Source organism: Arabidopsis lyrata (assembly GCF_000004255.2).
Source record: "Arabidopsis lyrata subsp. lyrata unplaced genomic scaffold ARALYscaffold_6, whole genome shotgun sequence".
Taxonomy (NCBI): Eukaryota; Viridiplantae; Streptophyta; class Magnoliopsida; order Brassicales; family Brassicaceae; genus Arabidopsis; species Arabidopsis lyrata.
In genome coordinates, this window is record NW_003302550.1 from 22,291,760 (window position 1) to 22,312,519 (window position 20,760).

Sequence of the window (20,760 nt, forward strand, 5' to 3'; positions counted from 1 at the left end):
GGTTAAGAGGTAATCACATGATGTAATGAAACCTGATCAGGTTAAGTTCGATAAAGTCAACCCAGATGACTATAATATGAAGTTGCATTTGCAAGGAACTTACTTGTCTGAGGTTTTTGGAAAAAAAGACATAAAGATGGATAATATAGGTGCAATGGGAGAGGGGCTAAAGAACCATAAACTTCTTATATTTATTGTTATTGATGATTTGGATGATCAAGACAAGTTGTTCTAGATGCCTTGGCTGGTCAAACTTAATGGTTTGGGATTGAGAGCAGGATCATTGCGACTACAAAAGATCAACATCGTTTGAGAGCTCATGGGATTAATTGTATTTACAAGGTTGGTCTCCCATCTGAAAAGCAAGACTATCCACCCGATGGTTTCATGGGACTTGCTTTTGAAGTACTACGTAGTCTTCATTTGGGTCTAAACGTTTTGGGTTCGTGTTTGTGAGGGAGGAACAAAGAGTTTCTTCCTAGGCTTCGTAATAGGTTGAGACTTTGAGAGTCAGCTATGATGGGTTAGGTGCCAAAGGGATAAGAGAATAAAGAGAAAAGTTGTGTTATATTGACATTGAGAAAAGGTATATATACATCCTACACATGAAACCCTAAACATACTTAGGGAAATTATCATATTAGCCTAAGTATAATATATTTACATTATAGGTCCCTAATCCCCTCAAGTTGGAGCATGAAGATTATACATGCCCAACTTGCGCCATAAATAAGCAAATTGTTGAGAACCTAAAGCCTTAGTAAAGATATCCGCTGGTTGCTCCGTAGTGGTAAGATGCGCAGTAACCAGTGAACCATCCTGAATTTCATCCCGAATGAAGTGACAATCCCTCTCAATATGCTTCGTCCGCTCATGAAAAACTGGATTGGCAGCAATATGTAAGGCTGCCTTATTGTCACAAAACAAACGCATCGCCTGCGGATGAGACACTCCAAAGCATCCTAAAAGCTCACGATTCCATTTCAACTCTCGAGTAGTAAAACTCATTGCACGATATTCAGCCTCTGCAGAAGAAAATGATACCACATCTTGTTTCTTTGTCTTCCAAGCAATCGGAGAATCACCCAACATAACAATAAATCCTGTAACCGATCTCCGAGACATGGAACATGTAGAAAAATCTGAATCACAATAAGCTGTCAATTGTGAATCAGGATCAGAACTTAACACAATACCTTGACCCGGACAGCCTTTAAGATATCTGACAACCCGTATAACTGCAGCCCAATGCTTGGCATGTGGTTGTTGCATAAATTGAACTAACATATATACAACATAGGACAAATCTGGTCGGGTAAAAGTAAGATATACCAAACGCCCAACAAGCCTCCTATACCTCTCGACATCCTCATAGAACTCTCCTTCATCATCCGGCAACTTATGGTTTTGCTCAAGCGGAGTAGACACTGGTTGACATCCCAACAACCCACATTCACTTACAATATCCAAAGCATACTTCCTTTGCGACAAGTAAAAACCATCATGAGACCAAGATACTTCAATGCCCAAAAAATATTTCATAGCCCCCAAGTCCTTCATATGAAAACATTCACTAAGGTATTCCTTAAACTCCTGAACACCATTAAGATCATTTCCCCCAATCAACAAATCATCAACATAGACCAACAAAAAGAGTTGCATAGATCCACGCTCCAAGGTAAAAAGAGAGTAATCGGCTACCTGCTGAGCAAACCCATACCCTTTTAGTGCTGCTGCAAGCTTAGCAAACCAACACCGTGGTGCTTGACGTAGACCATATAAAGATTTCTTAAGGCGACAAACTTTTGATTTATCTTGAGAAACAAAGCCAGGAGGTAATCTCATATAAACTTCTTCCTCAAGATCCCCATGTAGAAACGCATTATGAACATCCATCTGATGTACTTCACATCCTTTGACAGCCGCAATCTTAAGAAACTCGCGAATAGTTGTCATTTTCACAACATGAGCAAATGTCTCATCAAAATCTAACCCCTCGACCTGTCGATTTCCCATGGCCACCAAACGAGCCTTGTAACGCTCAATTTCCCCATTCGACTTATACTTGATAGTAAAGATCCAATGACTGCCAATAGCTTTCTTTCCTGGCGGAAGATCGGTAATATCCCAAGTGTCATTTGCTTCCAAAGCATTCACCTCTCCAGACATCGCATTGTACCATTTCTCATCCTTAACGGCTTCCGAGTATGACTTAGGAACCGAAACAGCAGTAATGGCCGCAAGAAAAGCTCTCTGTGAATCAGAAAATCGGTCACAACTCACATAATTAGCAATGGGATAGAGGACCGTACCTGGAGCAGAGGACGCTGATTGAGTGGGTGCCGGTGAGAGTGTGGGATGTTCAACTGAGCAACGTGTAGTATGTAGTACATAATCACTTAGATGAGCCGGAGGTTTTCTTTCCCGTTCGCTTTGTCTAACTTTAATCCCTTCACTAGTCAGATTATCATTCCCTAATTGACTCCCCCTTTCCTCCAAAGCAGTATCTGAAGTCTTTTTATTATCTTTGGACCCCGTAATATGAACACCATACGAGCTGGATGCTGGATCGATAGATCCTGGTGCCGGATCGATTGATTCGTTAGTGGCTGATGTCTCAGTAATTTTCTCTGAATCGATCGATCTAGGCGGGGGATTGATCGATCGCTCTGTCTCGGGTCCAAGCTTGTCACATGTCAGTAGCTTGGGATCGATCGATCTACGTGCCGGATCGATCGATCCCGTTTGGTCCGTCAACTCATCAAATGTCAGTAACTCGGGATCGATCGATCCACGTGCCAGATCGATCGATCTAGTCGTCTCTGGTCAAAACTGATCATCTTCAAACTATGCGGGATCGATCGATCCTGGCTGTGGATCGATCGATCACTGTTCCGACAACTGATATGGGAATTCATCTTCTTGAAACACCACATCCCGAGAAACAAAGAATTCCAACTTCTCCAAATCATACACACGCTATCCCTTATGACCAAATGGATACCCCATAAAAACACACCGTCTACTTCGTTCCCCAAACTTATCTTTATCCCGCAAAACATTACGAGCAAAGCATAAGCTACCAAAGACTCGTAAGTGAGTGATATTAGGTACTTCCCCAAACAACAGCTGATAGGGTGTCTTTCCTTGCAAAACAGTGGATGGAGTTCGATTAATCAAATGACATGCAGTCATAACACACTCACCCCAAAAATGATGTGGTAAGGTAGCTTGAAACATCAACGATCTAGCAACATTCAATATATGTCTATGCTTTCTCTCCACTCTACCATTTTGTTGAGGAGTATAGATACACGACGTTTGATGCATGATTCCCTCTTCCAGGAAGTACGATCGCAAACCCATAAATTCCCTGCCATTATCACTACGTACTACTTTCACCTTCTTCTCAAACTGTCGTTCCACCATTTTGAAAAAATTCTTAAGAGTTACACCGACTTCACTCTTTTCCCGTAACATGTGCACCCAAACCGCTCTCGAATAATCATCTACTATTGTCAGAAAATACGCAGCACCCAAAGTAGATACTATTCGATACGGATCCCAGAGATCACAATGAATCAAATCAAAAATTCCAGCAGCTTTATTAGAACTTTCATGAAAACAATCCCGGGTTTGTTTAGCCCGTAAACAAATATCACAAACTGTTGTGGAACTAACTTGCTTTCCAATATCTAAATAACTCGATAAATAGGGAACAACATGACTAGACGGATGACCAAGACGACGATGCCATAAATCCCATGATCCTGAACTGCTCACAGTCTTGTGTATCTTCGCACCAATCACCCCTCGAAGCACGTACACGTCCCCACACTCTTCACCAACCCCAATCAGCGTCTTCATAGCCCGGTCCTGTATAACACACAACTCATTAGTGAATGTAATAGAACCCTTAACCACTTTCAACAATTTTGCAACCGAAATTAAGGAGCATGTTAAATCCTTAGAGTACAAAACTCCTTGTAGCCACAAATCACCCCCGAGACATATATCACCATGTTGGGTGGACACCACATGATCACCATCCGGTAGACCGATCATACATGGATTGGTATTCATCACATTAGACAAATAATCTAAATTACCAGTCATGTGGTCTGATGCTCCTGTATCAATAATAAAATCAACACATTCTTTCTTACCATTCAGCTTTTCATTAGGATTTGACTTTTGAGAAGCAAAGAGACCCTTGAGAGTATTCCATTGATTATCACTCATTTGTGGTAGAGATTGACGATCCAAATCAGCCGGTGTTCTTGTTGAATTAGCTTGTATTCCCCCAACAATATTTGCCTGAACACCCGTGACCGCGTTAGCCCTACCACCGGACCCGCGACCACGTCCAAACCGGCCACCACGTCCTCCACGTCCACGTCCACCTCTACCGCGATCATTGTAGTCACGACCTCGTTCTCCCCACCATTCAGGAAGGCCAATTATCTGAAAGCAATCAGCCTTTGCATGCCCATACTTACCACAATGAGTACATGTCACGTCCTTCTCGCGATAAAAATTGGAAGTTTGACCCCGTTGTGCAGCCTGGACCGCAAACCCCACAGCCTCCGGAGTGGCATCACGATTTCTAGTAATCGTGAGTTGTCTCTCTTCTCGAATGATCCTTTGATAGACTTGTGAGAGCTTGGGTAGTGGTTCCATACTTGTGATAGTAGAACGCACCGTACCAAACTTCGCAGAATCTAAACCATTCAAGAAGGTATTGGTTCTCTCTTCATTACGGTCTTCTTCCAACTGAGCAGCCAGTTCTCCACAACTACATGATCGAATAGGCTTGTAAATTGCCAATTCATCCCACATCTTCTTAAGTCTCCCATAGTACACCATTACCGTATCTCCGTTTTGCCTACAGTTTGCTATATCAGCCCGAAGCTCACTGATTCTTGGCCCGTTTCCCGCAGAGAATTGAAGCTTCAAATCTTCCCACAACGCTTGAGCTTCATCCACCGTAGAAATTGATGTCCTGAGAGTCGGCTCAATCGTGTTCATAATCCAAGCGATCAACATAGAATTAACCACTTCCCACTGTTCAATCTCATCATCCTTGGTAGGTTTCTTCAAGGTCCCATCAATAAACCCTAATTTCCGTTTCGTTCGCAAGGCGTTCCGCACATGCTTAGCCAAATCTTCATATTTTTCTCCCTTTAATTGAACAGTAGTAATCACATTACCCGGTCCATCAGAAGGATGGAGATAAAGTGGAGAGGCCCTAGCCTTCTCCGCCACCGTGAGTCCACTCCCGCCGCCGCCTTCCGCAGTCTTCACTGGAGCAACCTCTTTCCCGTCAACGTCAGCCATCTTCTCTTCTTTTCCCTTTGTTTGATTTTCTTCTTAAAACCCTTGCTCTGATACCATGCCAAAGGGATAAGAGAATAAAGAGAAAAGTTGTGTTCTATTGACATTGAAAAAAGCTATATATACATCCTATACATGAAACCCTAAACATACTTAGGGAAATTAACATATTAGCCTAAGTATAATATATTTACATTATAGGTCCCTAATATTAGGTAGCAAAAAAGGTAAAGCGATATTTCGTCACATCGCATGTCTCTTCAATGGTGCGAAAATCGATTACATCAAAATAGTCTCGCAGATAGTGATTTGGATGTTAATATAGGGCTGAAAAACCTAGTTGATAAATCTCTCATACATGTAAAAGGGGATTCTGTGGGGATGCATCGTTTGGTACATCTAGCCGAGTCCGTGTTGAATCAAAACCTGGATTTGAGTTGAACCGTTAAAACTGATCAAAATTTTATTGGTTTTAAAATCCATCGTCTCGTAAGGATGAATTTTTCTTTTTGTTGATGTACGTTTGTATAATTGTTAAATATTACATGTTACAACTCGAACAGTTCATACCAATTTATATTTATTGATTTGCTTATTTCATTTGCATAGAAAGTTGTTGGAAATAAGAATAGCGTAAATATGATTATTTGTAAGAATTGCTGAGTGGTCATTGATGAAACATCCGTTTTGTTTAATAAAATTAATTACCCAAAGAAGAGCTCAAATTGTAGTCTCCTTTCATTTCCAAAAAAGTCTTTGAAAACGAAAGTAAAAGTAATTAAAGAGTAATTTTGACCATCTATATAGAGGCTCTCTAAGTCTCTCTATATATAACACCTACAATCATTTGCCAGAGATTAAATCCAAGATATATGCTTAAGCTATGGGGACAAAAACAAACAAAGATATTTTCTTCGATGGATTTGTAAGGGTTCTAAAAGAACAAGAAGTCGATGTACGGCTTAAGGCATGGGACAGTGATAAGGACGCAGCTATCTCTGGCCATAAGCTTATTCTGGTTCCCACTTCTTCTTCTTCTAGTACTCTTTTTGCTTTTATCATTCATATGATTCAGTAAACTAATTCCTAGAAATGCTCTTACATGAAATGTTTCATTACTAATGATCTTTCCACATATATTTGGAATTTTTGTAGTCTGCAAGATCAGAGGTGTTTAAGAGGATGTTTGAATCAGACAAATGCAAGTCTTCGTCCATGCTGGAGACAGTGACTCTCTCAGAGATGAAACAAGAAGAGTTAGAGGCTTTCGTTGAGTTCATCTACAGTGACGGCTCTGTGCTTTCAGAGAAAGCGAAGCATCATCTTAGGCCACTCTATCGTGCAGCCGTCAAATATAAGATTCCACATCTACGCGACCTATGCAGAAACGAGCTTATAACATCTCTCAACTCTTCGAATGCTCTTCAAGTTTTTGAGCTCGCCCAAACACATTTTGACCAAGTCCTCAGTGATGCTGCCTTCACTACTATCAGAACCAACAAAAGTACAATTTTTAAATCTACCGATTTCAAGGATTTCGTCGTTGAACACCCAAGTCTTACTGTGGCGATCAGGGCCGGCCCAAACTATTTGAGTGCCTAAAGCAAAAAATTTTTTGGCCTATTAACAAAAGCTGTTATAAAAAAAAAATACAAGTTTTAACATGTATGGGATAAGAAACCGTGACCTGTACAACAAAAGACTTCAATCTAACCACTAGACCACAGTAACATTTTAAAAATTGATGCCCTTAAAACTACTTATAATTATTTGATGCCTAAAGCCCTTGCTTCATGGGCTTTACCCATGGGCCGGCCCTGGTGGCCATAGTGAAGGCTATATGGTGATTGGTAGTTACTGTGTTTAGTGTTTCATCACTTTCTCAAACCCTTGTACTCTGTATTATCATTTTCATGGGATTTTACTTCCTTTGTGTTCTCAAGCTTGCAAATCTTTGAAATTAGTGTTTTGATTTGTTTTTGTTTGATAAAATCTTTTTCCCATAGATAGGAACATAAAACAAACATAATAACAAAACATTGAAACATATAAAACGCTAAAAAAAAAAATAGATCCTTTCTTTGCAAGTAAAACAAATGTTGACGAAGAAAATACGTAGTTGTGTGAGTTAAAGATTTAGAAGGTCAAGAGGTGCTCACACGATCATATTAGAGCATTTCCAATGGGGAGCTCTCACCATAGGACTCTTTTAATATTTTTAATATAAATTTTTTAAAAAATTTAAGATGAGAACTTTTGTATTTTTTAAAAAAATTTCTTAGTCTAATAGTAGGTTCTCTAATGGGGTTCTCTTAAAAAAAAAAATTACTAAAAAATTTATTTTATAAAACAATAATTATTGCAATTCATAAAAATATTAAACATATATTATTTTCAAACATTTTAAATAAAGATGTGCAAAAACAAAACCGGAATAACGATTAGTTGTACTGTTAATTATTGCGAAATTTTTGCCATATATGTTCAACCAAATTAGCTTTCAATTGAAAATTTCAAAGTTTAATTTTAAATTTTCACAATTTCAAAGTTTCTGAATTTCATTGGGGCTCTTAAAAAATAAATTTTTGAAAATACAATTTGGTGTTTGGTGTTTTGAAGTTTTGAAAAGAAAGATTTGAGGTGTTTTGGTTCTTCAAAGAGAACCGGTTGGTTTTCTCTGTGAATCACATAAACAACTTTAATACGGTCGGATCCTCAAAAAACCTCATAAACCCCTTGAAGCTCGAGAAATTGTGTAAAACTACTCCAATGGCGGTTCTGGACAAATTGTTTCGAGCATCTCGAGCATGGCGCGGATCACTCTCTCATTCTAAATCCGTGGCTCCATCGCAACCACGGGCACGAGAGCTTCATCGCTGTTTCTATAGCGGTATTCTATTGATTCAAGAATTTGTAAATTATTTATAATTTGGTGATACCATGATTCTTGGTGGGTTTCAATTGAACCCATTTGGTTGTATGAATTGGTGATTGGTTTAAAAATTGGGACTTTCGAGGAATTGAGAGCACAAGAAGCTATTTTTCATATGATCCCTTACATTAAAACCCCCAATTTTCATATCTTCATTTCTTGAATTTTGATTTTTTTGGTGTTGTACTTATGATCAAGAAACGCTACGAGTTCTTTCTAGTAGATTCTTTGTCTCTTAGTAAAAGTTTGGTCTTTGATATTGCAGGAACCTTTGATCAGAGCAATTCAAAAGTAAATCAAGTCTTGAGATCTTGCAGCACCATAAACGAGTCTCCATACTTTTCCATAGCACCTGCAGTTTTGGGTGCTCTCTTCAGTGTTGGAGCTATAGGAGTAGCTTATGCTGAATCTGATGAGGTTTTGTAACTCAACACAAAAACATCAAAATTGAATCATTGGTGTTGTTAGTTTTACTGATTCTAGTTTAAAACTTACCTTCTTGAAGGCTACTAATGACAAGTCATCTGCCCCGATAGATCCTCCACCAAACTATGTAGATATTGCCAAGAAAGAACGAGCTCGAATTGAAGAACTGATATCAAGTAAAGGAACTCAATATGGTTCTTACCCACGGTTCAATGTTGCTGTCAGGGGTCAAAAGGTTTTCGCAATGATCTCTCTCTCTTTTTTTTTTTTTCTGTGATATGACTTACTTCGAGTGTTTCTTGATAAATAATTTCGATGATACAAAACTTTGTTCTATGTTTTAGATTACCTTGAAGTTCCAAGTTCCTTCTACTTGCGAAGTCGCACAGTTGATATCAAACATTGGATCCCAACTAGGTGTGAAAGTCTCAGATCGCACTGGTGGTTCAGATATGCTATTGCGTGCTTGGGACAAGTAATTTCTTGCTCTACTAAATTTTCTCCAAGAACCAATATTGGAAGCCTGATGACGTATAATATAAAGTTAATCGCTACTCCTTTCTTGTTACTTCAGTCCAGTCGCTTGGCAAATAACACTTCGCAGTGTGGAAAACAAGAAGAAACTAGGAGAGAGTGAAGATGATTCAGATGATGACTTGTGCATTCTTATCTTCGGTTCCTTACTTACCTCGGATAAAGTGGTAAGTTTCAATTCTCTTTCGAATATTCACTCAATCGTCAAATGTTCTTGGTTTTTTTTTTTTTTATAATATAACCTTAATGTGCTCCAAAATGTGTTAGGAAGTTGAGTTTATAAAGAAGGGAAGTTTGACCACTGAAGAACTTGAGGCTTTTGTTTCAGCTTTGCGAGTAGCTGGAACAAAAGCTGGACAAAACAAGGGAGGTGGAGTTAGAGGTAGCGCTCGTGAATCGTCTACCGACAAATCTATCTCTCAATTGGAGTCTATGGGAGTGAGAATCTATGGAGTTAATAAACCTCTTGGGGATGATTCTATTGATGATATATCATGGGACAATATTGCTGGATATGATCAGCAAAAGCGGTAAGCTTTGGTTACATCTTTGCTCTTGTATCCCATTAATATGATATATGATGTATTAGCTTCTATCATGATGCAGAGAGATAGAAGATACAATATTGATGGCCCTTCATAGTCCTGAAGTGTATGATGATATAGTACGTGGTACACGGTCCAAATTTGAATCAAACAGACCTCGGGCTGTTCTATTTGAGGGTCCACCAGGTTAGCGCAAGAAGAGTTCATTTGCAATTTCGTCCTTCTTTGTAGAAACAAATTTGAATCTGATGTCCATAAACTCTAACCTTAGGAACTGGGAAGACATCTTGTGCGCGTGTTATTGCTAATCAGGCGGTGAGTAGTCTAGAACTTACAGGCCCTTTTTGACCTTTCGATTTTTTTTGAATATTGAACTGTAACTTTTTGTGATTTTTTTCAGGGCATACCGTTGTTGTATGTGCCGCTTGAAGCTGTAATGTCTAAGTACTATGGTGAAAGCGAGCGGCTTCTTGGGGATGTGTTTTCACAAGCAAATGAGCTCCCTGATGGTGCGATTATATTTCTTGATGAGGTGAAGAAAAGATTGCTTCTTTAATATTCTTGTCTGACTTTTCCTCTCAAAATTTGAATATGATTAAATAATTTACTTGTCTAACTCACAATCCAGATTGATGCATTTGCTATCTCTCGTGATAGTGAGATGCATGAAGCAACGCGTAGAGTTTTGTCGGTACTACTAAGGCAGGTAACACATAAAATTGCCAATATCACATATCCACGAGATGGGAGACTAGTTATTACCAGTGTGATGAATCTGCTTCTATGTTTTTGCAGATTGATGGATTTGAACAAGACAAAAAAGTGGTTGTGATTGCTGCAACCAATAGAAAACAAGATCTTGATCCCGCTTTGATCAGGTAAGCAATAAAATCTCTTAAATACCAGTTCAATTCGTGGGTGTAGTATCCTGACCTGTATCCTATGTTTTTCATCTGTACATCTTAGCCGGTTCGATTCCATGATCATGTTTGACTTACCGGACTTACAAACCCGTCAAGAAATCATCACCCAATATGCAAAGCAACTCTCAAAGCCTGAGCTAGTCCAACTTGCTCAGGCCACAGAAGCGTAAAGTTTATAACTTTCTGTTAACATATCATACTAAAATTCTGAACTTTTTGTTCTATCTTCTTCAAGACCACCCAATTTTTCTGTTCCCGATTAGTCATTAACGAATCCATACCGACTTTTATCTTTTCTTGCGGTTTTGATTGGTTATGCAGAATGTCAGGCAGGGATATTCGAGATGTATGTCAAGGAGCAGAACGAACCTGGGCTTCAAAGGTTAAAACCGAATTTCGTCTTCTACACTTGGCTAAATGTGACACTATTGTAAATCATTAACCTTTATATATTGTTGGACAGTTGATTCGTCGAGCAAAAGCGGGTGGAGAAGAACGAAAGATCACTCTCCCTCCAATACAAGAGTACTTGGAAAGCGCTGAAGCTCGGCGCAAAGCTCTTCTTAGTGTAACAGAGCAGAAAGAACCGAAATTTGCTGCTCGTTCCAAGAAACCTCTACTAGATTTTGAGTGATAATTCATTTGACACATCAAACTTAGGGACAATAACTTATATACAGACAAAAGAAGACAGTTGTTGTCTTGTCTTTGAGGTGGTTGTAAAAAATACAGTTAATCAATTTGTTAATTATCGCCTAAATTCTAATTTGTATAAAACGACGTTGTATTTCATAAATTAGATATGAGCTCTCGAAGCAAAAGACCTTTTTAGCCACTAAACAAAACAACAGTCTCGTAGTCTTTGTCCCTGAGAAGAGGGACTTTTCTTTGATTGGCTCCGTCGGATTATTTCCTTTTGTTGTCAAATTATTACTTGGAATTCGCTAGATACTTTCGGCTTGATTCCTGGAAGAATCTTTTCGAGGTTTTCAAACGAGTATGTATTTCTTATGCCTTCAAACTGTTCGACGAAATGCCTGAGTGAGATATTCTTACAATTTTCCTCCGTTTTGATGATTGTTTTTGTTGTTGTTAATATGAATGTTCAGGGTTCCCAGGTTGGTCTGTTCTTCAGTCCTTGAAGTGATTTGATACGGAGCCGTCATGGATGGTGAGTGAATGATTCTTATGCAATTGTGCTTCAAGAAAGGCCCTTTCTTCACATATCTTTGTGTTGCATTTTGGGAAATGGTGAATTAGATTGGAAACTTAAGAAACCGACATTGTTTGGCAGTTTAATTATCATGAAAGGAAACCCAATTTTTACAAACGCATTGGCTGTTTGAGGGTGAAAGTGCTATCAAGTTATGTTCGTTGCTATTTTGTTCATATGATATAAAATTTCTTAGTATAACTTGTTGAACCCTCAATCTGCATCACCATTACCATCTTTACATGGAAATTGAATCTCTTTTTTTTTTTTTGGAAAACTGAATTTGAGTTGTTTTATAATGCATAGTGATAACAGTTTTTGAATACTAAGGCCATTTTTGTCAGCTGAATGAGAACTGTAACATTGGTGATTTCAAATTTTCAGTTGATTCTCAACCAATGATGGAGGAGACCATACTGGTCGGTGATGACCTAATGACGGGTCCTCCATCTCCTGTCATCCCTCCTGAAATTGCTTCACATGTGCTTGAAGGTGTTGAATTGTGTGATGGGATTTTGAGGAACCTATTCCTATGTAAGTCTTTGTTTTTCCATTATCAAGTCTATCTATCCTCGGTTTGGTTTATATTCTGAATTGATTTTTTTGGTGTTAGGTTTGCAAATCAATGATATTGAACCATTTTGCCAAGATGAGCTTGCCTTGTATCGACAATGTGCTGAAAAGAGGGTAATGTTGTCTGACCATCGGCTCAGATTATACTTCTATGAAGCTTTACATTCTCATATCCATATTCATTTCCTTGACTTTTCTTTTTCTTATATCCTTTTGTAGGACAAGATATTGAGAGTAAGACTTCAAGAGAGCGAACACAAGTTAGGATTGTCTATGCCCATTGAACTCGCTAAGGAAAGGATTACGCAGCTTGAAGCTGAAGCCACATCACTAGAGAGGTAGTCTTTCTTAACATTGCAGTTATTAAGAAACAATTTCGAACTGAAAATTTCTGTAGAATAATTTGGTTTTGGATTATCTCTATTTGAAGAGTTTGTCTCTGGATTTGTGCTACCATGTGATCATGTCGATCTACAGATGTTCATAAATTGAAACTCTATTTTTTTAAATCGAAATGTTCACTAAATTAGTTAATCTTTCTTATAATCAGGCACCTGATTCTAGCAAGTGGAGCTGAAGGAATTGAAGGATTTCGCCGGAGATGGAGTTTGCACGGTCGGATGACGGATACCAAGTACTGTAACAAAATCTAACCTTATAGTATAAACAATATTCATAATATAGTATCATGAAATTAGTATGCTGCATGCAACTAGATGAACCCATCATAATCCTTACCAACTTGGTTTTACTTTGCTGTACATAAAAATCTGATTGTTAGCATTATCGAAAGTGTAGCCTATAAACCCTTTATGTGGTAAAATCTGTTTTGACTTCGGTTTGTTTCTTAATTTTTTTTTTTGTGGATGTCACAGAAAAAGACTGGAATCACTGAAGCTGGGAATGGAGAAGAGGAACAAGGAAGAACATGAACATAACCATAACCATAACCATAACCATGATCAGTCCCCAAAACCTTCTACTCCCAAAAGATGGTTCTTTTGGTGAATGAATCATGTTTTGGATCATAAGAGGTTCATAATCATTACACTTATTATGGTGCATGTGCTTCCCAATGTAACCACTTTTAGCTATTAAAAGTATAATTAAAAATCTAAAATGTTTTTATCTTCTCCATTAAACTTTACAAACGTCAATAAATGTAATCAATTTATTTCAGTTAATAATTTCTTAATTGTTCTGAAGCCCATTTGAGGCCCAATATCCATGAAACGACATCGTATCGAACCTAGATTTGACCCGAAAACGTCTCGTGTCTCTGACAGTATCTCGCACTCTGCAAGAGAAAACTCGGAGATTTGTGTATTGTCTGGATCCGCCATGGAAGAGAAGAAGACAGAATCTGCGATTAAGAACGTTAAAAAGGTTAACTTGTTAGACCACAACGCTATCAAACACCTCCTTGATGAATCCGTCTCCGATGTAAGTAATAGAAACATCAATCAATCTCCACAATTTTTGTTCTCGATTTCTCCATGTTCTGTATCAAAGTTTTGTCCCTTTTTTGCTGTGTAGATCATTACGAGCAGAGGGTACAAGGAGGATGTGAGATTAAGCAACGTCAAATTTCTGTTAGGAGCGATTATAATTGTGGTGGCTCTTGTTGCTCAATTCTACAACAAGAAGTTTCCTGAGAACAGAGACTTTTTGATCTGCTGCATCGGATTATATCCTTTTTTTTTTGAGTCAGATTGTTTCTTCGGATTTGCTGTTTCTAGATGAAATTAAGTATGAATGCATGATATAGAAATTGCTCAATGTCTTTTATGTTTGGATATATTTTTGAACGCTATGTGGGATTTGTTTGATTCTTGACTCTGGCAAGTATGTGGTGTTGACTGCGGTAATGCAGCTGATTCTGTACATTAAGGAGAAGAACGCGATCTTGTTCACCTATCCTCTTGAGGTTTGTTCCCTGACTATTGAAAGAATATGTTTCCTTGAGAAGTCATCTTTGATAGCTTGTGTGCTTTTCGCTACATTCTTGTTTTGTTTGTAATGCACCGAATGTAGGTTATGTGTTTTCGGTGCATAACTAGAGTTATATCTTATTTTCTTTCTGATTTTTGTAAGAATTAGAAATGTGTTTTTGCTAGCTTCACATGTGTTCTAGTAGTGTTTGCATTATCTTAAGTGATCTTGTTGTTTACCATTTGAGCTATAGAGGGAGCTAGCTACATTTCTCTTTCTCTCCACCCACCCTAAATCTAACTTTTTCTCTATGTATTATTTGATTCGTTGAAGTCTTGATAATTCGGGCTGTGGAAGTTCTTGTATCTTTTGGTGTTTGTGATTAGTTCTGTCTTGTTTCTTGAGACATAGTTGTTCAAGATGATTTAGGAATGTGTAGTTTACTCCTCTCGTTAATTCTGTACAAGAGGATGAGATTTTTGTCCTAAACAATTGATTTGTGCTCATTGGTGAGGTCACAAATAGGAAACAAAAGATCTTCAGTTGTTTTGCTAAAAAGCCAGTTCAATTGTGATGAAAAGTTGGGTACCAGATTATTCACTTTCTAATGTACTTTGGGGTTATACATGCACATTTTTCATATGTTTTGCTACGGTCAGGACATGTCTATTTGGTTGTTTAGCTCTTCATTTGCTGACTTGAAATTCGGATGGTTGATATGCAGGGATCATTCACCAGCACTGGTTTGGTGGTATCTTCCAAGTTACCTAGATTCTCTGATCAGTACACCCTAACCATCGACAGTGCTGATCCGAAATCAATCTCAACTGGGAAGTCAGTTCAGTTCACCAAGAGTGTAACTCAATGGTCTCTCACTCTCTCTCCCTCTGTCTGCATTTTTCTTTACACGCGTTCACACAATATCCTCTACATTGTGATTTGTTTTAAATGGTTCTCTTTTTTTGTATGTGTACTCAGGCTCACTAAAGATGGAGTTCTTGTTGAGGGTTTGTTCTGGAAAGATGTTGATGCCCTAATCAAGGAGTACAACGAAGCAGAAGAACCAAAGAAGAAGAGATGATTCATCTTTAAGAGGGAAAGTATATTCATTTTAGTTCTAAATGTTGAAAACATTTTTAGATAACTAAAATCGATGGTGACTTCTTTTCGAGACGACACAATTATTGCCCCCAACAGAAGATTCCCTGTTATAAACTTTTTAAAAAAAAAGTCAAATCATTCCGAGATTTTATTATTTCAATGTATCATGTTCTCTTTATTTGGAGATGTTGCCGTAAGCCAAACTTTGTTCGGTCTTGTCTGTCTCAATTCTGTGGTTTAGTGGGCAAACATGCCGGTAAGGTCCAACCTAACCGGGCAAAAACAATTCTGCTTTTCAAAAAATCCGGTCTGACCCAAATTTGTCTGGGTCAGCCAGTAGCTTTAAACCAGAGTAACATGTATACTCTAGTTCAAGTTCAGGTCTCTCATTGTTTTAATGTCTACACAAACCGGTTAAACCATTAAACCATGACTTTATTTATTTTCTTAAAAATTCAATTTTGTAAAATAAAAATAAAGTAAAGGTCTTTATGGGGGTCGACATATGTAGATATTATAAGCTTTAAAATATAAACCATAATTTTATATATTTTCTTAGAAAATTGATTCTAATTTCAAAACTTTTTAGTGCAAAATTCTAAATTAAGTAATAAAAATAATATTTATACTAAGGTCTTTCATGGGGGTCGACATATGTAGATATTTATAAGCTTTAAATATATAAACTGTTGTGAAACTTATTGTTGTCTCATTCCATTCCATGAATAATGATACATATATATAGGCATATAAACCTAGGGTTTTAGGGTACATAATGAATAACCCTGATGGGCTTATTGGGCCCGGTTATAAGTCCAATATGATGTATTATAACACTCCCCCTTGGACGGAGTAACCGGACCTGATGGTCAATCGGGATCTCGATAATACGCTGGGGAATGTTGCCTCATTAAAACCTTACCAGGAAAACCCAGTGGGAAAAACCATGGTGAAGGAAAAAGAGTACAACACGCATTACTCCCCCTGATTAGAGCATCACCGTAGATCTCTAAGTCTACGCATTCCTATTTGTTGGATGAGCTTCCGGAGTGTTGAAGCGGGCAATGATTTGGTAAAAAGGTCGGCGGAGTTATCGCATGATCGGACCTGTTGAACGCTGATCGTACCATCCTTCTGCCAATCCGAGGTTGAGAAGAATTTCGGTAGGATGTGCTTCGTCCGATCTCCTTTGATATAACCTTCCTTGAGTTGAGCAATGCAAGCCGCGTTGTCTTCAAACATAACCGTGGGCTCCTTATCTTCTTTCATACCACAATCTGATCGGATGTGCTGAGTCATGGATCGTAGCCAAACACATTCTCTGCTGGCTTCGTGAATGGCCAAAAGTTCTGCATGGTTTGATGAAGTGGTAGTGATTGTCTGCTTTATCGATCTCCAAGAGATAGCTGTTCCTCCATGCGTGAACACATAACCAGTTTGAGACTTGGCATTGTGCGGATCTGATTGATAACATGCATCAGCAAAACCAACTAGTCCATCCTTGTTGTGGTTAGTGTAAAACAGTCCTAAGTCTTTAGTACCTTGAAGGTATCTTAGGAGGTGTTTGATACCATTCCAGTGCCTCTGAGTTGGACATGAGCTGAAGCGAGCTAGGAGGTTCACGGCAAAACAAATGTCTGGTCTAGTGTGACTAGCCAAGTACATTAACGCTCCTACAGCACTGAGGTATGGCTTTTCTGGACCGAGAATTTCTTCATCGTCCTTCTTGGGACCAAATGGATCACTGTCCAATCCTAGGCTCCGGACAACCATTGGGCTGTTCAATGGGTGGGCCTGGTCCATATTGAATCGCTTGAGTACTTTTTCAATGTAAGCCGCTTGATGCACAAGGATTCCTCCTTTAACGTACTCAAGTTGTAAACCCAAACAGAATTTAGTTTTACCTAGGTCTTTCATTTCGAATTCTGCTTTCAAGCAGTCGACTGTTTGGGAGATTTCACTAGATGTTCTGAGGATGTTTAGATCATCCACGTAAACTGCTATGATTACAAATCCTTTGTTTGAGTATTTCTTGATGAAAATGCATGGACTGATGGGATCGTTTTTGTAGCCTTCTCTAATGAGATATTCGCTTAACCGGTTATACCACATACGTCCACTTTGTTTCAGTCCATACAAGGATTTGTTCAGCCTGATGCAGTATTGATCTCGAGATGCATGCTTATCTTTAAGCTCTATGCCATCTGGTAATCTCATGTATATTTCATTGTCGAGGGGCCCATAGAGATATGCGGTGACAACATCCATTAACCGCAAATCTAGATTTTCTCTTATGGCCAGACTTATGAGGAATCGAAAAGTAGTTGCATCCACCACCGGAGAATAAGTCTCCTCATAATCGATTCCGGGTCTCTGTGAGAATCCTTGTGCTACAAGCCGTGCTTTATAACGAACGACTTCACCGAGTTCGTTTCTTTTACGCACAAAGACCCATTTATGGCCCACTGGTTTGACATTGAATGGTGTCCGGATGATCGGACCAAACACATTCCTGAGTTTGAGACTCTTTAACTCCACGTTTATGGCTTCTTTCCATTTTAGCCAGTCTGTTCTATGAGTGCACTCTATGATAGACGTGGGTTCTAGATCCTCTTGCGTGTTCGCAATATCAAGTGCTACTTTGTATGCAAAGAGTGCATTTAAGTCGACTTCTTTTCTGTTCCATTGGGTTCCAGACATGTTGTAATTGATAGAGATCTCATTGTTATCGATCTCGTCAGAACCTAGAGATTCGGCGTCCCGAACCTCTTCTGGTGGTTCATTAGAGTGAGTCTCAGCGCGCGCTATGTCTGTTATATTGGGAATCCCGGTTTCAACTATTGCACCTTTCTTTGATTTCCGTGGATTCTTGTCTTTGGAACCTAGAGGTCTGCCACGTTTATTTCGTGATGCAGACTCTGTAGCAACTTGAACTTGCCCCGTTGGAACAGTGATTCGTACTGGTGCATTACAAGCTGGTATGTACGATTTGGTTACTTTGTTCGGGTCAGCAAAGGAATCTGGCAATTGATTAGCTAGCTTTTGATAGTGTATAATCTTTTGGATCTCCGAATCACATTCTAGAGTCCGAGGATCTTGCCAATTTAAGGATGTTTGATTCCATGATAGCTCTTTGACCAGCTTGTGTTTCTCTCCACCCAATGTTGGATATACCGATTCATCAAATTGGCAATCCGCATATCTGGCCTTAAATAGGTCTCCAGTGGTCGGCTCGAGATATTTGATGATGGTGGGAGAATCAAAACCAACATATATTCCCATCCTCCTTTGAGGTCCCGTTTTGGTTCTATGTGGTGGAGCAATGGGTACATAGACTGAGCACCCAAATGTTTTGAGATGGGAGATGTCTGGCTCATGACCCTGTAATAATTGGGATGGGGAATATCTATGCTCACTAGATGGTCGGATGCGTATTAGTTCAGCAGCATGTAATACTGCATGTCCCCAAGCTGAGACCGGGAGTTTCGACCTCATGAGTAATGGTCGAGCAATCCATTGGATTCGTTTAATGAATGATTCAGCAAGTCCATTCTGAGTATGGACATGTGCCACAGGATGTTCAACGGTCACCCCCATGGCCATACAGTAATCATTAAACGCTTGGGAAGTGAATTCACCAGCATTATCAAGACGTATAGTCTTTAGTGGGAAGTCTGGAAAGTTGGCTCGTAATCTGATGATTTGAGCCAACAACCTAGCAAAAGCTTGGTTCCGAGAAGACAACAGGCATACATACGACCAACGGGTCGAAGCATCTATTAGTACCATGAAGTACCGGAATGTCCCAGAAGGTGGGTGAATGGGACCACAGATGTCTCCTTGGATTCTTTCCAGAAAATGCAATGTCTCTTTGGACACTTTTACTGGTGAAGGCCGAGTGATCAACTTCCCTTGGGAGCAAGCTGTGCACATGAGGTGCTGAGGGAAGACTCGGTTTTCTCGAAGGGTGTGTCCTTGAGAACTTTGGATTAATTTACGCATCATGGTCGTACCGGGATGACCAAGCCGGTCGTGCCAAATAGTGTAGTCTTGGAATCGGGCTTTGAGAGCATTATTAGCCTCAATCATACTGACCTTAGCCTAGTAAAGGCCAGTAGATAATGCGGGTATAGTCTCGAGGACTTGTTTATGGCCAAGTGTGATCTTAGTGATCAGTAGGGATTCTTTGTTCCCTTCACCCTGAGTTTCTATGTGGAAACCATTAAGTCTGAAGATAAATAGCAAATAAAACAAATCCCCAAAATAAGCAAGTGTTCAGATGATAGAATCAATCGAGGAGATCTAAAATCTCGTAGTCCATGGGATCGGTCGGCTCGGTGGTGGTGTCGTCAGCAACAACTTGCTGGGCCATGTTAGCTTCAGCAGGTGCTTTCCCATGTTTCTGATACAAATCGCAATGAAACTTTGGAGTATGACAGTTCTTTGTCCAGTGATTGAACATTCTGCATCTGGTGCAGGCAGACTGATTGGTTGGGTGGGCAGGGCGGTTTGGTTTAGAGATACCACGGCCCTTACCGGAACCATAACCGATGTTATGTCGGTTGCCACTTCCATTTCCGCGTCCATTCCCATGCCCACGGCCACGATCTGAGGATCTGTCTCGCTGGACATAGTAGGATTCTTTTCGGGAATCTGGTACTGGAGCCGATCCCGGGGGCCTCTGGGCACTGTTCCTCATTAACAGCTCGTTGTTTTTCTCGGCCAAGAGCAAACAAGATAACAAATCTTCGTACAATGTATGTTTCATTGCACGATATTGCTGCTGAAGCACAATATTTTGGGTATGGAAGGTGGATAATGTTTTCTCGAGGAGATCATTATCAGACACCTCTTCACCACATAGTTTCATGATTGAAACTATCCGAAAGAGTTCGGAGTTGTAGTCATCCACAGATTTGTAATCTTGGAACCGGAGTTCCTTCCAGTCAAACTTGGCTTGTGGCAAGAGCACCGTTTTCTGGTGATCATACCGTTTTTTCAGGGCCACCCAAAGTTCGAGTGGGTTCTCAAGAGTGAGATATTGTTGTTTGAGGCTCGCGGCCAAATGATGGCGGATATGAAATATCGCCTGGGACCGGTCTTTATCAGAGGCTTTGTTATCCGCTTGGATACACTCACCCAGTCCCTTTGAGTTGAGGAAAATCTTGGTGTCCAGGGCCCATTCGAGATAGTTTTCACCGGAGACCTTGAGGGCCTCGAACTCGACTTTTTGAATGTTTGACATCC

The 20,760-nt window shown here is 39.4% G+C and overlaps 4 protein-coding genes across 4 annotated transcripts; all 4 read left to right on the top strand.

Moving 5' to 3' along the window:
- Positions 1-6,113: 6,113 nt before the first annotated feature.
- Positions 6,114-7,352, top strand: LOC110227440 (putative BTB/POZ domain-containing protein At2g40440). The gene is made up of 3 exons (XM_021021535.1): positions 6,114-6,352; positions 6,490-6,909; positions 7,341-7,352. Exons 1-3 carry the CDS (start codon positions 6,218-6,220, stop codon positions 7,350-7,352), a joined length of 567 nt encoding a protein of 188 aa, XP_020877194.1. The 5' UTR covers positions 6,114-6,217.
- A 698-nt stretch (positions 7,353-8,050) lies between these two features.
- On the top strand, positions 8,051-11,454 carry LOC9308750 (meiotic spindle formation protein mei-1). Its single transcript, XM_021021995.1, has 14 exons — positions 8,051-8,224; positions 8,532-8,683; positions 8,772-8,927; positions 9,037-9,167; positions 9,267-9,393; positions 9,494-9,756; positions 9,833-9,957; positions 10,043-10,086; positions 10,172-10,303; positions 10,400-10,477; positions 10,567-10,649; positions 10,738-10,860; positions 11,016-11,076; positions 11,158-11,454. Exons 1-14 carry the CDS (start codon positions 8,104-8,106, stop codon positions 11,326-11,328), a joined length of 1,767 nt encoding a protein of 588 aa, XP_020877654.1. The 5' UTR covers positions 8,051-8,103; the 3' UTR covers positions 11,329-11,454.
- A 139-nt stretch (positions 11,455-11,593) lies between these two features.
- Positions 11,594-13,622, top strand: LOC9308751. Its single transcript, XM_002872636.2, has 7 exons — positions 11,594-11,691; positions 11,804-11,865; positions 12,292-12,441; positions 12,521-12,594; positions 12,700-12,818; positions 13,031-13,114; positions 13,356-13,622. The coding sequence occupies exons 2-7, from the start codon at positions 11,859-11,861 to the stop codon at positions 13,486-13,488; spliced, it is 567 nt and encodes a 188-aa protein (XP_002872682.1). The 5' UTR covers positions 11,594-11,691; positions 11,804-11,858; the 3' UTR covers positions 13,489-13,622.
- A 133-nt stretch (positions 13,623-13,755) lies between these two features.
- Positions 13,756-15,710, top strand: LOC9308752 (probable signal peptidase complex subunit 2). The gene is made up of 5 exons (XM_021022063.1): positions 13,756-13,923; positions 14,017-14,168; positions 14,326-14,407; positions 15,137-15,279; positions 15,391-15,710. Exons 1-5 carry the CDS (start codon positions 13,822-13,824, stop codon positions 15,491-15,493), a joined length of 582 nt encoding a protein of 193 aa, XP_020877722.1. The 5' UTR covers positions 13,756-13,821; the 3' UTR covers positions 15,494-15,710.
- The last annotated feature ends 5,050 nt before the right edge of the window (positions 15,711-20,760 follow it).

What these genes read in the sequence shown, in the direction of transcription:
- LOC9308750 (XM_021021995.1), top strand. Translation starts at nt 8,104, where the DNA reads ATGGCGGTTCTGGACAAATTGTTTCGAGCATCTCGAGCATGGCGCGGA. An exon ending in TGTCGGTACTACTAAGGCAG is followed by an intron (nt 10,478 to 10,566) that starts GTAACACATAAA and finishes ATGTTTTTGCAG; the next exon opens with ATTGATGGATTTGAACAAGA. An exon ending in CTTGATCCCGCTTTGATCAG is followed by an intron (nt 10,650 to 10,737) that starts GTAAGCAATAAA and finishes TGTACATCTTAG; the next exon opens with CCGGTTCGATTCCATGATCA.
- LOC9308751 (XM_002872636.2), top strand. An exon ending in TTTGAGGAACCTATTCCTAT is followed by an intron (nt 12,442 to 12,520) that starts GTAAGTCTTTGT and finishes TTTTGGTGTTAG; the next exon opens with GTTTGCAAATCAATGATATT. An exon ending in GGTCGGATGACGGATACCAA is followed by an intron (nt 13,115 to 13,355) that starts GTACTGTAACAA and finishes TGGATGTCACAG; the next exon opens with AAAAAGACTGGAATCACTGA.
- LOC110227440 (XM_021021535.1), top strand. Translation starts at nt 6,218, where the DNA reads ATGGGGACAAAAACAAACAAAGATATTTTCTTCGATGGATTTGTAAGG. An exon ending in CTGGCCATAAGCTTATTCTG is followed by an intron (nt 6,353 to 6,489) that starts GTTCCCACTTCT and finishes GAATTTTTGTAG; the next exon opens with TCTGCAAGATCAGAGGTGTT.
- LOC9308752 (XM_021022063.1), top strand. Translation starts at nt 13,822, where the DNA reads ATGGAAGAGAAGAAGACAGAATCTGCGATTAAGAACGTTAAAAAGGTT. An exon ending in TTGATGAATCCGTCTCCGAT is followed by an intron (nt 13,924 to 14,016) that starts GTAAGTAATAGA and finishes TTTGCTGTGTAG; the next exon opens with ATCATTACGAGCAGAGGGTA. An exon ending in TGTTCACCTATCCTCTTGAG is followed by an intron (nt 14,408 to 15,136) that starts GTTTGTTCCCTG and finishes GTTGATATGCAG; the next exon opens with GGATCATTCACCAGCACTGG.